The 14,922-nt window shown below is 44.6% G+C and overlaps 1 protein-coding gene across 3 annotated transcripts in view; it reads left to right on the plus strand.

The window, feature by feature from the left end:
- Positions 1-14,922, plus strand: part of nbeal1 (neurobeachin-like 1) — a 35,004-nt gene that overhangs the window by 5,672 nt on the left and 14,410 nt on the right. For 2 of the 3 annotated variants that reach the window (XM_035150284.2, XM_035150285.2), the window contains exons 3-24: positions 2,506-2,597; positions 3,631-3,792; positions 4,401-4,482; positions 4,615-4,742; positions 4,854-4,936; positions 6,035-6,120; positions 6,721-7,084; positions 7,324-7,430; positions 8,558-8,644; positions 10,338-10,421; positions 10,650-10,748; positions 10,897-11,468; positions 11,590-11,722; positions 11,846-11,965; positions 12,126-12,435; positions 12,541-12,626; positions 12,836-12,925; positions 13,038-13,215; positions 13,334-13,467; positions 14,139-14,298; positions 14,532-14,634; positions 14,741-14,900. In XM_035150284.2, the coding sequence (XP_035006175.1) occupies positions 2,506-2,597; positions 3,631-3,792; positions 4,401-4,482; positions 4,615-4,742; positions 4,854-4,936; positions 6,035-6,120; positions 6,721-7,084; positions 7,324-7,430; positions 8,558-8,644; positions 10,338-10,421; positions 10,650-10,748; positions 10,897-11,468; positions 11,590-11,722; positions 11,846-11,965; positions 12,126-12,435; positions 12,541-12,626; positions 12,836-12,925; positions 13,038-13,215; positions 13,334-13,467; positions 14,139-14,298; positions 14,532-14,634; positions 14,741-14,900 (3,420 nt within the window). The remainder of the gene's footprint in view (positions 1-2,505; positions 2,598-3,630; positions 3,793-4,400; positions 4,483-4,614; positions 4,743-4,853; positions 4,937-6,034; positions 6,121-6,720; positions 7,085-7,323; positions 7,431-8,557; positions 8,645-10,337; positions 10,422-10,649; positions 10,749-10,896; positions 11,469-11,589; positions 11,723-11,845; positions 11,966-12,125; positions 12,436-12,540; positions 12,627-12,835; positions 12,926-13,037; positions 13,216-13,333; positions 13,468-14,138; positions 14,299-14,531; positions 14,635-14,740; positions 14,901-14,922) is intronic. The other variant, XM_047339086.1, reaches the window with a different exon arrangement.

The raw sequence follows: 14,922 nt of genomic DNA on the forward strand, positions 1-14,922 counted from the left end.
TTCTCGTTGCATATTCTACTGTTAAGTTTGGATGTAATTAGTTATTTGATGCAATAAAAACAGGGGGAAGCATCATGACTGACAGTTGAGACTGACTCATGTTTGGTCGAGCACATGTATCGGTGGGGCCTTGCTAGCGATCGCTACTTTACAGACTCTGGCTCCAAGGCAGCTTTCGTATCCGGGATGTTTTGGCTTCATTTCTGGATAGTGGGAGGAAGTGGAGACGTGTCGTCCATCTTTATTTACAGTGTATGGAGTGAAGCTGCAGGCTCAAATCGTCATGCAGTTTTCATCCACAGTAACATCCACATGAATATGTATGACAATTGACTATCGCTGAAGTTAAATAACAGCTTTCTCCCCATAGTCAGTGATTCATGCAGGTCTTTAAAGTAACACAGGAAAAAGAAGCACACAAAGGCAACATGTCATGTTCTCTCAACAGAATGTGTTATTCACACGTGGCTGCTGTTTATTCCATTCAGATGTCCCTCTCCCTCTTTTCTTATGTCTCTCCTCTCTGTTTCTCTCTGACTCACACACACACACACACACACACACACACACACACACACACACAACAGAGGCCAACGTCTCAATATTGTTCTGATGACTTCACAAGGAACTGCAGAGACGCTGGTTTCCTGCTTCATTCTGGCTGGTTCCCACTCTGACACGCAGACAGAAGCAGTCAGCCTCTCAATTCCTACTCCCACTCTTTAGCCACATGGCACCGCTATCCTAAGAACCCCTTACCCTCTTTTTCTATTCATTTTCAAACTCTAATCTGCACATTCTTTAGTTTTCAAGCGGAACAAACGGTGGCCATTTGTGCTATCCAGGTGGGGATAACTTTATTATAGGGAAGAGATAACAACACTGATAATAAAATAAAATACGTTAAAGCCAGATACAGTCAAGATAGGCCCATTAGAAACCCACTGTGAACATGAGCACTGTTATTTTTGTCCTAATTTGCATTTTGTTCTTGTTCCCTATCTGTTTGTTTCCTGGGGTAGCTTTAAAGCTGCTCCACTTTATTTGCTTGTTATCTTCGCCTCAGGATAGGAGAGGTTATCTTATAATTTACTGCAGATACTTTCTCTTCTGAGTGAATTCTAATGGTTTTAACTTTCACCTAACTCCTGTGAGTCTCAAAAGTTTCTGTTTTGGACGAACAGGCATGACAAAAATAGCTTCAAATTATAATTTTAATAACCCATACTGTTCAGACAATGCTACCAAAAGCACAATACACTGACTGGTGTTGTAATCTGCCCCAATCACCTCTTCAGCCCTCCTTGACCCACATTGCTTATTGGCACCCTCCAGATGGCCCCAACAGGATCTGCAGGGGGTGTTGTGTGCAAGTGATTACTCCTGTATGATAGTTTATTCACACGTCCTGCACCCTGGATTTTCGACATGCACTAGACTCCAGGAATTGTTTGACGATTTGCTACTTTTCTCTATTTCATATCCCCCTCTTGGTCAGATCCATTGAGTGTGTTTGTCCGACAAGATAAATGGAAATAAGTTTGTCTGAATAATTGCCATGTAATTTCACACGTAGAAAAAGTGTAACATGATTAAAGTCTAAGCTTCCCTCAGAACAATGACTATTGTTTGTCCAGCTTTGTCTCTTTCTGTTCCTGTTGGTAAAACCTTCTACTCCCTAATCCAGGACATAGCAAATCTGCCACAGTCATGTGTTGACAAGTGCGTGACATAGAAGTGACTCATTTCTGTGTTTATTGTCAGTTAAAGCAATGATGATGGTCATAAAAACGGACACTATTCTACACCATTAGTTTTTTTATTTACTTTATAGTCCCCACATCTTGCTTGTCGAGCAGTTTTGCAGTGAAGTCACGTGTGTTTGTAGTTCTTGTGTTTGTTCCTGACGGATGAGGGGAATTTACACCAGCTTTACTGTGACCCGGCCCGGCTGAGCCAGGCCAGTGTTCCTCTGTGGCTGATTTTGCCTTCTCATCCGTCTCTGGTTCCAGGAATTTAGGAAATGCAGATCAGCCGATTGCTAAACTCCCCCCCCGCCTCAGAATGTAGTCAGGCCTGTTTTCCACTCCCAACAGGTGCATGCTTTAGCTTCCGCTCCCTAAAAAGACGAGACACACACACACCTGAGACATTCCTGCTCTTTTGTGTTTCACATGCTTCAGCAACTGTAGCCCAATTTGTTTTTACTACTTTATTATTTAAGTCCTTTCAGCAGTGTAAACATGTCTTAAGCATTATATTAATTGTGTCATATCTATAGGCACTCATTCTAATTCTAAAATACAGTGCGCCAAAAGCTTGTGGCTTATTGTTGCATAAGTGTGGAAGTCACAGAGATCACTTATGTATGCATAAAAAATGTAATCAAATTGTCAGCTGCCAACAGTTTTACCCATTTTTTCGAACAAAGGCAACTAACCATTCTCTCCCTCTTCCTCTGAATTGCTCTTCACTCCTCTTTCTCTCTTTCTCTTAATTTCTCAGAGGGATCCTGACTACTTGAAGCTATGGTTGGAGATTTTCATCAGCTCCTATGAGCAATGCCTAGATGTGGACTTTGAAAAGCCACCTTCAAGGTAACCACTGGCAAACAGACCATATTCAATCATTTGAGGGTCATTAGAAATGATACAAACATGTTTATATATGTATTAGTTAGATTAGTCATCATTGAACAAGCAAGAAATTCGGTTTGTTTTCGGTTTATCCAAAACTAATTGGGAAAATAAAATGCATCAGGTTGTATATGCAACAGAATTGAAGACTGAAACTGCACTGGTTGGTGGAGGCTATCTAATTTCTGCTAGTCCCGTACTCTCACCTATCAACCCTTCTTACTCCATTTTCCCAATACATTTAACAATGCACCATTGTAGTTATGTGCCTAAGGTCATCCCTGGTAGGCTCAGAACTACCTTTTCATCTATGCATCAACCACTGCGCGACCACACGCTGTGAGACCTCCACAGCACAAACCTTGTAGCACGGCCATATCAGATGCTTCTGTGCAGAGAGGAAACATTACGTTGCAGGTTATGCTCCAATATATGTCGGCATGGGAACATAAGAAAACCTGTGCATGTGGAGAAAGGTGAAGTCTGCTGATGTCACGGCCGTGCTGCCAGCTGGGATCGCATGAAGGAGGGTCGTGTGAGGGTGAAGTGGGGCGGAGGAATATGTCTCCTATCTGTTTAGCTTTTCATCTCTTTCTTTTCTCTCCCCCCTCCCTTGAGTCATTATCTCCCATTTCCTGCTTTCACTCGAACTCCCTCCTTCATCTTCCTTTCGCTTCTGCCACTTTACCTTTTGTCCCCCTCCTTCATTTTGTTCCTTTCCTCCACAGCTGCCACATCTGTCCTGCGCTCCCACTGACATTCATTGCATTGGTTTGGCTGCTCTCTCTCTCTCGATCTTTCTCTGTCACATGCTGTTTTTCCTTGAATACATGCAGGCATGTGTGTGAAATTCAGTGAACACAGAGCAGGGTCTCTTCCTGCAGCAAGGCCTCCATAATGAACCTCTTGATATAAGTCTGGTGCAGTAGGTTTTCCTTCTCTCTAATGGAGATTCCTATTCATCTTGCTTTGTTGATTGTGTCTATTTCTCCAGGCCAGAGGAGGTTCCCCCAGTTTTGACCCTCCTCCCAGACAACATACTGCAGGTTTTGCGCCACCAGCTGGTGCAGTGCGTCCAGAAAGCCTCCGATGGCCTGGAGCCTGAACAACAAAACCTGGCTCTGCTGCTACTCAAGTTCCTGATCATCATCTGCAGGTGAGGAGAGGAAACATACACATAAGCTGCTTTCAGACATGCACTGAAGTCTGGAAAGTTTCCTGAAATGTGTGTGAGAGTGCAAATGTCAAGATCAGTTGCTCTGGACAATTTCCAGAACTTTTCCTGACAGACCCTCAGAGTAAGCACAGAAAATTCACAGCGAGCGAGTGGGAGTGTCGATGATGGTTGCAATAAAAAAAAAAAAAGGATACATATACGTATCTCAGGATGAAAGAGCGGTGTCACATGTGGAGGACGCCAACAAAGACGTCAACTTGTAAAGACAATACGATTTTATGGCTTTAAACAAAACACTTGATTTCAACAGCAGAATGTATACACCATGTTCTGCTTTCTGCGTGCGTTATCCAGGCTGCACTCCTCGCCTGAATGCTGAACGAAAAACCTGTTAGTAAAGGTGCTCTATTTGAAGAGATCCTATGAATCCTGTTTTTACTTCCCGTGTGTGTGTGTGTGTGTGTGTGTGTGTGTGTGTGTGTGTGTGTGTGTGTGTGTGTGTGTGTGTGTGTGTGTGTGTGTGTGTGTGTGTGTGTGTGTGTGTGTGTGTGTGTGTGTGTGTGTGTGTGTGTGTGTGTTTCTAAAAGGAACCTGTCCAACGTGGAGGAGATTGGCACTTGCTCTTACATCAATCTCATCATCAACATGACAACACTCTACATTCAGCAGGTCTGACTCTGCCCTATTTTTTACTCTAATTTCTTAATTTATTTTTTTGCCTGGCAAATGTTGGCCTGACGAGTGGCACGAACTGTTATTATGTTGTTGAATGAGAACATGTTTTTGTGTGTGTTGATGCAGCTCAAGAGCAAGACCAAAGAGAAGGAGATGGTAGACCAGAGTCAGGCGGAGGAGTTTGTCCGTCATGCGCTGGCATTCTGCGAAAGCCTCTACGACCCTTACCGCAACTGGAGGCATCGAACCTGCGGGTAACAACATCCAATAGAAAAGAATACAAAAGCAGAATAAAATGTTCTTTATCCTTTTCATTTGCTGTTAGTGTTTCATGATTCTTTACGGTTTGTCCTTTTTTTCCCCAGGGAGCAGCTGGGTACAGTCGAGAGGAGCAGACAGAAGTACAAGGCAGCTCCACTCACTGTTGAGTTTGTTCCCTTCTTTTACCGTAAGTCTCTTGTTTTTCACTCCACTTCTCACTCCTTTCTTTTCCACGTAAAAACTAATGCGGCAGAGAGGGTCATCCATAACCAGAAGGTGATCCCCGGGTGATCCCCGGCTCCTTGCATTGTCCTCGGACCAGACCTTGAACACCAAATTGCCCATGACGGCTGCGCAGTCAATAAGACAAAGTGCTGTATAAATACTTTCCATTTACCGTCTATGCTTCATACTTTGCATTTAGTAGCCATTTGGGTGTGGATGAGGAAACAGTCTTCTACATCATAAAAAAGCCAGCTAGTTATCACATGAGCTCCTCTTTCACCATCTTTTTATCTCCCATGCCGTCACTCGCTCCCTCTCTCCCTCTCCCTCTCCCTCTCCCTCTCCCTCCGCCTCCACCTCTTTCCTCTTCAGGTCCAGCTGAATCCACTCTTTGTGTCCGTGTTCTGTTTGCAAGGCGGCGAGATGAGCCGATAGCGAATGGTGTCTGTCTAGGCACTCCAGCGACACTGGCGGCCATTTTAAACAAACACTCCATTCTGCCCTGTGTGGCTGCTGCGGTTTTCTCCTAGAGATAACACCCAGTGCCAAACCTGACAGACTGTGTGTGTGCTTCTCCCCGTGCATTTTCATGCTTTTGTGTGTTACATGCAAAGAGCAAGTGTAGGGGAAAACTGTAAATACAGAAAACTTTTTTTCCCTAGTGTATCTGCTTAAAATGTTGTGGATTAAGTAAATCTAATTGTGGCATGCTAGGGATAAAGGAAACAGACATCACGGAGCCAAGATGTCAGGATTCTTCTCACCAATTGAACCTGTTGACAGATGAGTTAATGGATGACTGGGACCACACTGACCCAGAGGTCACTGGCAGGACCGGCACATGCCTGCACTGTGTGTGCTTACTGTCTTATCTGGTATCACTGAGCTTCCGTGCGTGAGTGTGTGTGTGTATCGATGAGACAGAGAAGATAAAGGCGTGTCTGTTTGCGTGTTTTGTTTATAGACAGAAGTGCAGGGACCGTAGTTCGGAATAGTTTTGCTTTGTGGTTATGTTGTATTTGCATAGCTGAAATGTGTTTTGTGTGTGTCCTCTTCCCAGAGTGCTTCCAGGAGAGCGAGCACCTGAAGGAGAGTCTGAAATGCTGCCTGCTGCACTTGTTTGGAGCCGTAGTAGCCGGTGATCAGGTGAGCATCTGGATGAACTGGAGGTCAGTGTTTACCTGACAGGATATTGGCTTGATTCAAATCCAGCTGGTAATGGATTTGTTTGGAAAGTGTTCAAACATGATACCACATTCATTCAGTCAAAGTAAAGCTGCTTACTCAGGCTTCCAGGTTCTTTGGCCACAAATTACCCATCCATCCATTTTCTATACAGCTTATTTATACAAGTTGCGAGGGGGCTGCTGTGGCTTCTGTTACTCTAAAAGAAAAAAAATAGTTCCAGCATGTTCTTTCCATCAAACCACAACTTCCCAATTTAGATTTCTGTTTGTGTGCACAATAAACAAACGGGATACAGCATGTAGTTTAGTAATTACATTAGTAAGTACATTCGACTTTTTAGCATAATCCTCTCTCCAATCAGCAAATAGAGGAAGTAAAATATTTAGTATGAAAACTTCCCAACCACTTTTATTTATAATGTGCAGTATCTTTTTCCTCTATTGTCAGATATGCTTTGATAAATCTCTGGCTAACTATACCATGGCTGTACCCTTCCCTCTCCTCTCATCTCCCACACCTCACTTTGTTTCCCTCCCTCCACACCTTTGTCCTTGGCAGAGGAACGCTCTGCTTGCCATCTCTCCGGCCACCATGGAGGTGTTAATGCGGGTGCTGGCCGACTGCTCCATGGGTAGCTGCTCCTCAGACGAGGGCGAGGACTGGGACAGTGAGGCCCCCGACCGAAAGGCTCTGCTGACTCTGGGCTGCCTGCGAGAGGTTGTACAGCGCCTCCTGGCCTCCAGCTCAGATCAGCGGCAGGTGGAAATCGCCTCAGTCCTGGAAAACTACTTCAAGCTGCTCAACTCAGACCCGGCAGCTGTGGTTGCTGCTCTACAGCAGCAGCAGCAGGCCAAGGGCAGAGTGCCAACACTGGGCCGGCACTGGGAGAGCCGATTTGTGGCGCTGCAAGTGAACATGCTAGGTAGGGATTTAATAATGGTGACCTTCTTCTACACTTTTATGATATTAAGTTTATTCTGTTGACCTGTTCCATTTTGTTGAGTCTATTTGCAAAGATTGAAGCTGGTATTGGTTAATTCGATTCATTCCACCATCTGATTTATTTCTGTGCTTCTTTTTCTCTCTCTCTGTGTCTGACGTCCTCTCGCCACCTGTCTCTTTGTCTATCTGCCTCTGTCCGTCACTCCTGCTGTCTCTTAGACACTATCAGGGACATGTTCCTGTGTTCAGACAGGCCAGTTCTACAAGCCATCTTCCTCAACAGTAACTGTTTTGAGCATCTGACACGACTGCTGCAGAACAGCAAGGTAACTGCACAAGTCTTTTTTTATTTAACCTGAATACACAGGGATGTGTATGGCTGGATCTTGTTTTTTTGAAATATTTGTTCTCGTTTATATCAGCAAAATGAAATATTAACTTATTAATAGCACTTGATAATATCTTGTATCTGATATTACAAAAGAAAGGACGTTTGCTTCCCATCGCCTCCTTATGACAGTAATAAATATGGACATGGTCAGATCCAGTAACTGACTTTGACCCCCCCATTCAGACCTGGTATCAACATCCCTCCTGAGCGATCTGAGCTCAGGTGTGAAGATGCATTGAGGATGATTTGAGATCTGATCACTCAGACCACATTCGGAGGTGGTCTGCATGTGGCCACATTTTTAGCTTTTTAGCATTTTAGCTGACGTCCTCTGCGCCGCTACAGTTTCACAATAAACCCAAAGTCTTTTTTCCCCTTAAACTGAATAATTTATGGCCACCGCCACAATATTAACACTGACCGCCACATATTGATTTTTTTCAATGGGGAAAATCTTATTTCATTCCAAAGCTATGCAAATTGATTCAGTCAGCCCTCGGCTGCTCTCTCTCTCTCTCTCTCTCTCTCTCTCTCTCTCTCTCTCTCTCTCTCTCTCTCTCTCTCTCTCTCTCTACATATCTCTCACAGCGACTCACAGACACACACATTGACAGCAGACCTATAAACTCAGACTGGCTAAAAGTTAATCCCAACTAAAATATAATAGACTGTTCTTGTTCTCCTCAAGACATTTTCATCAATAAGTATTGATTTAATCACTTATAGATCTGGTTGGTGGATAAGTATTTTAAGTGTAGGTCTGTTCTTAGCTGTACGTCGTGTTTAGTATTTCTTAAAGTGTGAGAACGAGCTTTTTATTCCCACATTGCATGTTAACCTCCCCACAGCAAGGCTGGATCACCAACACGCCTCCTCACAGAGACCCTGCTGAGGGTCATGGCTGTAAACCTTAACCGCTCACCCTCTCCTCCACTTCCAACATCTTTTCTCCCACTGCACCTTCCTCTTGTCTCTTCCTTGTCTCCATTTTCTTTGTCTATCAACCTCCCTACATTGCTATCTTGACATGTTGCCTGTTGTGTGTGTGTGTGTGTGTGTCAGCTGGTTAATGCTAGGTGCACGGCAGCAGACAAGGACCAGAAAGATATTACCAACAACAGGTTACTGACAGCAGAGAGGGACACTCAGGTACCGCCGAGAAAGCCCCCACCCCACCTCACCTGAACCCCCTCACCATCCACCCACCTGCCCCTCACCCGCTACTGCTGCAAAGTCCCACTACCTTGACCTCACCAGAGCCACAAAGCCTCTCCACAGCAGGACACTCGCACTGCTACATGTAACTGGGTCACATTTTAATAGAAAAAAGATTATCCACTCATTGAATCACTAAACTGTCATAGCGCTGGCACTCAACACACTATTGATCATATATGCAATCTGCATAACCTGCTTTAAAATTCAAATGTACGTTTTTGACGATACCTCAAATGTTAAAAATGTAGTGTTTAATTTTGCTCCCTTTTTTATGAATGGTGTCATGTCAACTAGTCAGATCTGTCACTGAATCATCTCATGTGCACAGAAAGGTCACTTGTTGCCCTCAGAGTAGACCAGCTTTCATTCTTTGTACCTCCTACTCACAGAGCCACCTTTTATCAGGTATAATCCCCTCTATTGATGTGGATAATAGGAATACAGGTGGACAAACCTGCATGAAGACACACACACACACACACATCAATGTGTCTTTGTTGTAGAGCAGCTGTAATCCGATGCAGCGGCAGATGCGGCTGCTTCCTGCTTGGTGTGTTAATCAGGCATCAAGCTTTTTTCATTCCAGAGATCGCCAGTTAAATTCTCATACGCTACAGCAGCTATTTAGTCAAAAACACCAAATTCAAACACTGCAATTAACCCAAGTTACTAAATTGTCTTGCTGTGGAGAGACGAGTATGCCTTTGTTTTATCTCATTTATATTATTGACGTTTTCAGTTTCCTCATCCCCCCTCCCCACCTCCCCGCCCCACATTTTCCTGGTTTTCTGCGGTACGCCTGTACTATGGGTTCCACTGGAATGCTATCACATTGGCCTGGTGTGTGTTCGCACAGAGTTCAGTGGTTTGATGTGATCTGGACTCGGTGACGATGATCTCAGTGTTTGATTTGTTTGCCACAGTCCCTCTCCAGCTGGTCCAAGACTCTCTATAGGTTTGGCCAGTCTACGGCTGCACGTGAATTGAATAAAGGGGTCCAGTTCAGTGGCCCCCGAACGTGACGCGTTGGTCATGAGCAGGACAGAGCTGGATGGAGATGTGTTTGTGTATTTTTTCATTGTCTGGCTTGTGTTTCATGGGTTGCATGCCTTCTGTGTGTCAGTGTGAGGAAAAAGAGTCAGTTACTTCTGTCTGTTTGTGGAGGTGGGTGTTTTTATTTATTTTTGACCGAGCCCAAGAGCTTCCTGCTTCAGCCACATCATCCTGCTATTATTATTATTTTTTACCTGAAGCAGAAAGACAACTCTCTCCTTATTTTCACCTTACCATCTGCAGTACAAGCTTTTATGCCAGCTCCTACTGCAGTGAAAACACCTCTAACCATCATCAATGATTTAACTTGCACACTAATTGAATCAAGCCCCAAGGCATCCACCTAAGTCTCTCTTTCATTCCTCCAAGTGTGATGCATGTTGTTTTCAGAGCCTTTTAATAAGTTGATCATTATCATTTTAGCATCACAAACCTTGTATGTGAATGTGGCTTCAAATTGAATGCATGCTCGTTGCAAAAGATACAAATAACATTCACTTGGATTAAGAGGAGATTGACCTTGTGTCCTATCATTTGTCACCAGTGATTGACCTGCATGATTTTCCTTCAGGTGTTTCAAGGGCGACTAGACTCCCTCGCTGTAGCAACCATCAAAGCCCTGACGACAGTGATGCACAAATCACCAGCTGCAAAGGTAACAGGAACCTCAATACATTCATTGAAATAAAACATCAGATTATCTCTACTAACTACTGTATGTTTTGAATGCAGTTTGCACTCAAGAATTAAGCTGCCTATTCCCATATGATTTCTGAGCTATTATCCACTATTTATCCACTACTTATGCACACCTGTCGTAAAGATACTGTTCATGCTCCAGTGCAACAAATTTGACCTTTTCTGTTTTCTTCCACTCCTGCAGGAGGTATTCAAGGAGAGGATTGGCTACAATCACCTGTATGAAGTGCTCATCTCACTCGGCCAACCATCCCGACACCTTCTGAAGGAGCTGATGAATATGGTGAGAGAAACATCGTGTTTGGTGCTCGTAGACCTCGTCGGCCTGTCTGCTTTTTTAAAATATTTGTTGGTTTGTTGAAGTATGTTCTAACTTTCTGATATTTGCTCGCTGTGTCTGTGTCTGTGTAACTGTTTCCATTTGTGTGTAGGCGGTGGAGGGTGAGCACACCTCCGTGGGGCTCCTGGGCATAAGTAATGTGGAGCCCTTACTACTGCTGGTCCAGTGGCTCCCGGAGCTGGACTTATCTGAGCTGCAACTTTTTACGGCCGATTGGCTCCGACGCCTCAGCTGCCTTAATCGCCAGACCCGTGCCACCTGTGTCAATGCCACCATGGTCATGCGAGCACTGGCCGCTCTGGAAAGCCATCAACGACTACATCGAGCTTGTGCTGAGAGCCTACTGGGCCTGGTGGGCTCACTGGGTTCCCAGTCCTTGAGTGCCAGGGAATTGCTGGGGCTCCTGCGCCTCCTCAGACCCCCAGAGTCCAGCCAAGCACACCCCTATGTAAGTCCTGCCCTGAGAGCCCTCCTGGCCATGGTACGCAAGCAGGGCTTGGAGAGTGCCATGCAATACTTTGACCTGTCACCCAGCATGGCAGGCATCGCAGTACCAACTGTGCAACGCTGGCCAGGCTCTGCCTTCAGCTTCCTTGCCTGGTTGTCACTTGACCAGGACCAGTTGGGCCCACCCAGCAAAGACAAGAGGAAACAGCTCTACAGGTGAGATGAGAAAAGTTGTGATGTGAACATAGCATAATACCAAGTTTTCTGGCTTTTCTGCTTTTCTTTGAAAACGTCAACACCTTTATAAAGCGTTTTTCCTTTATTTCATCTTGTACAGCTTCTTTACCCCGGGAGGGACGGGGTTCGAGGCCTTTATTAGCGCAGCGGGCGTGCTGGTGGTGGCCGTATGCACCAAGAAGGAGTATGTCACGGTTATGCTGCCAGACAACTGCTTCTGTGACTCTCTCTGGGTGAGTCATCTTTAGGAACTTTCATTTATTGAAAGGGTGGGGGCCACTGAAATGCACTACAAATGTTGAAAGAATATTTATTACCAATAAAATAGCACTGATTTTGTGTCTTTCTTTCTACAGCACAGCATCGGTGTGGTGCATGTACCAGGAAAAAGGCCATTTGGACAAAGTCTTGTCTACATTTATGTTGATGGTCAGCAGAAACTGTCTGCCCCTCTGAAGTATCCCGCCATGACAGAGGTGAGACCTGCAGTCATGGAATAATTCACTAAAAAGGCCTGGCATCAAGAAATGATGTGTGTCCTGCAGTCTGCTGCTTCTAATGTATTAATCAGTTTTATTTACATCATGAAGGTTTTTGTTTGCTGACTCCATCTTGTTCTGCTCTCTTCCCCAAAAGCCATTCACGTCCTGTTGCATTGGCTCAGCAGGCCACCGCACCACGACGCCCCCGCCCTCCCAGATTCCAGATCCTCCCTTCTCCTCTGCCACCACACCCACCACTCGCTCCTCGCTGGGCGGCATCCTGTCGCCGCAGACCTGGGGGGGACTGCTCGGGGGAAAGCCTGAGTCTGTGACTAAGCTCATCTCTGCAGGGACACAGGACAGCGAGTGGGGGAGCCCCACATCCCTGCAGGGACAGTTGGGGAGCGTCATGGTCTTCCATGAACCCCTGCAGCCCAATCATATAAAAGCCTTCTGTAGTTCTGGTAAGCAGCAGGAGATGATGGAATCAGAAATGAAAGAATAACATTGTTAGATTTTTATTTTTGTTTCTTTCTTACATTCTCACTCCTTTTTTTTTTTTTACACAGGTCCAAACTGCATCTCTCCATTCAAAGTCCAGGAGTCAGAACTTGGTGACCTCTCAACCAAATTGCTGCTACACTACTCACCCAAGGTGTTTCAACCATTGCAGTTTCAGCCCCCCCTTCTTAAAGCTTTGAAATCAAACATGTAGACAGAACAGAGATTGGGACTCTTGAGTTTTTATTGCATCAATTCAGACAGTCATACAAGTGTTCCCTGTATTTTTTTAGTGAATGAAAAAGAAAGAATGATTTTATCTAAATAATACTAAATAACTAAGCATGATCCTTCTTTCTACAGGCTTGTAGAAACCCCATCTGTTTGGATCTGTCTCCAAACATGCTTCATGGACGCCTAACTGGCAACAAAGTTGTCAACTGGGATATCAAGGTGGGAAGGAATATGCAGCTCATGTTGTCATGTATCTGTTCTGTGCTCACAGGAATATTCTAACTTGTATTGCATGGATTTTTTTAATAATGCATTGCTGTATTATCTGCAGGATATGATCAACTGCGTGGGTGGCCTGCCATTGCTCTTCCCCATACTGGAGCAGTTGGCACTGGTGACGCCTGACCAACATGGCAGTGATCCTGCAGCTGGGTCCGATTTCATCACCCCTGATGTGACCACGCCAGCTGATGGAGACTGGGTCATTCTCCCATCCAACAGAGCTTCAGGTCTGTTTTTGCCACAACATGCAATCATTTATTTCTTGATTTCCCCGTTTCTCTTAATTCTTGCATCAAGACAAAGAACAGCATGTTGTGAAAAAGGAATTTTGATTTTCCATTTCAGAGGCTCGTCTGGAGAAGAATCTGGTGGCCACCTTCCTGTTGGTGCTGAAGCACTTCCTGCAGAGACACCCAATCAACCAGGAGAATCTGCTCCACTCGCATGGTGTGGGTACATTGGGAGCACTGCTTCAAAAGGTATTTGTTTTGTGACATTGATTCACCTCAGATAGCTTTGGTCCATGAATGGAGGTTTTTCTTTGTTTGATCCATGTTTGTCCTCATTCACTCATTCCTTAATACTCAACTCCTTTTTCCCCGCTTTTCTTTTTCTATCTTTTGTCTGATCCAAGTGCCTCTGTGTTTATTTGCTTATCGAGGGGTTGGAAATCCACTCTGAGTCGGCATATGCACCACGGAAAAGTACAAGCCTCCACAGAGACCCAGATCAAAAGAAATCAGATGCAGTAATAGTTGCTCGAGGCAAAGTAACCACGCCCAGTAAATGAAAGTTCAAATATACCACTAATGTGTTTCCCATTCCAACATGTTCCTTATCTGTTTGTGGAGAGAGTTATGGGTGTCACATTGCTCTATACATGCTCGCTAACAAGTCTCATCATTGTTTATGGGACATATTAGACACCTTTTTTATGTGTTTCTTTCTATTGAAAGGCCTGTTCTCAAATCACCTGTGCCTTACTCTGATGTCCTCTTTATGTTTCATGAGCCCATCAGGGGATCTTGCAGGACAGATGTTAATACCAAGTTTTAACAGGGCCATTATTTTGCATGTGTGCTTGTAAATATGTGTATAATCAAACTAGCAGTAGTGAAATACAATCTATTGTTTATGTGTGTGTGTGTAGCTGCCGGTGGGTCACGTAGACGTCAGCGTGCTCGTCGCTATGCAGCTGCTGATAGAGCAGGTGACGTATGAGAAGAACCAGGCTCTGCTGCTGCAGTTTCACACACATCTACTGTTCAATTTCAACATCTGGAACAAAGGAGACTTCCCTCTACGCATTGGTGAGATTGACTGTTCAGCGTTTCCCTGTTAGAAAACATGTAAAACACTTTCACAAAAGGTGTTAGATGCAGATAAATGTCAGCAAAGTCTCAGAATACTTTAAAATGATGAAAGAGGAATCTGTTGATGCACCTCCTGTGCTGTTGGATGCAATGCTGCCATATTGTGTGTGTGCGCGTCCTTGAAGCTGTTCCATTTCTGAGCTGTGCCCTTGCTTTTTTCCCCTATGAAGGTCACATCCAGTACATGTCCACTGTCATCAAAGACAACAGGAAACTGTTTAGGAAAAAATACGGAGTCCAGTTTTTGTTGGACACCATACGCCTTTATTACGGGTGAGACTCCATAACCCAAAGTTAAAATGCATACATCTTTTATATGTATTGTATTTTCTCTGTATGTTTCTCACCTAACCTCCCCATCATCTGTTCTCCTCTGTAGGAAGAACAGTAATAAAGACAGTGACCTGAGTGAGGATGACATTCGTACCATCAGGGCATCTCTCTGTGGCCTCATCAAGTACTACATCAGCAAGGGCATGTCGCAGGAGGAGATGCAAAGCATTCTGGGATACATTGCTGCCATCGGAGATGAGGACCAGGTTAGTTGATGGGGGCTTGTCC

This window comes from Hippoglossus stenolepis, chromosome 24 (assembly GCF_022539355.2).
Source record: "Hippoglossus stenolepis isolate QCI-W04-F060 chromosome 24, HSTE1.2, whole genome shotgun sequence".
Taxonomy (NCBI): Eukaryota; Metazoa; Chordata; class Actinopteri; order Pleuronectiformes; family Pleuronectidae; genus Hippoglossus; species Hippoglossus stenolepis.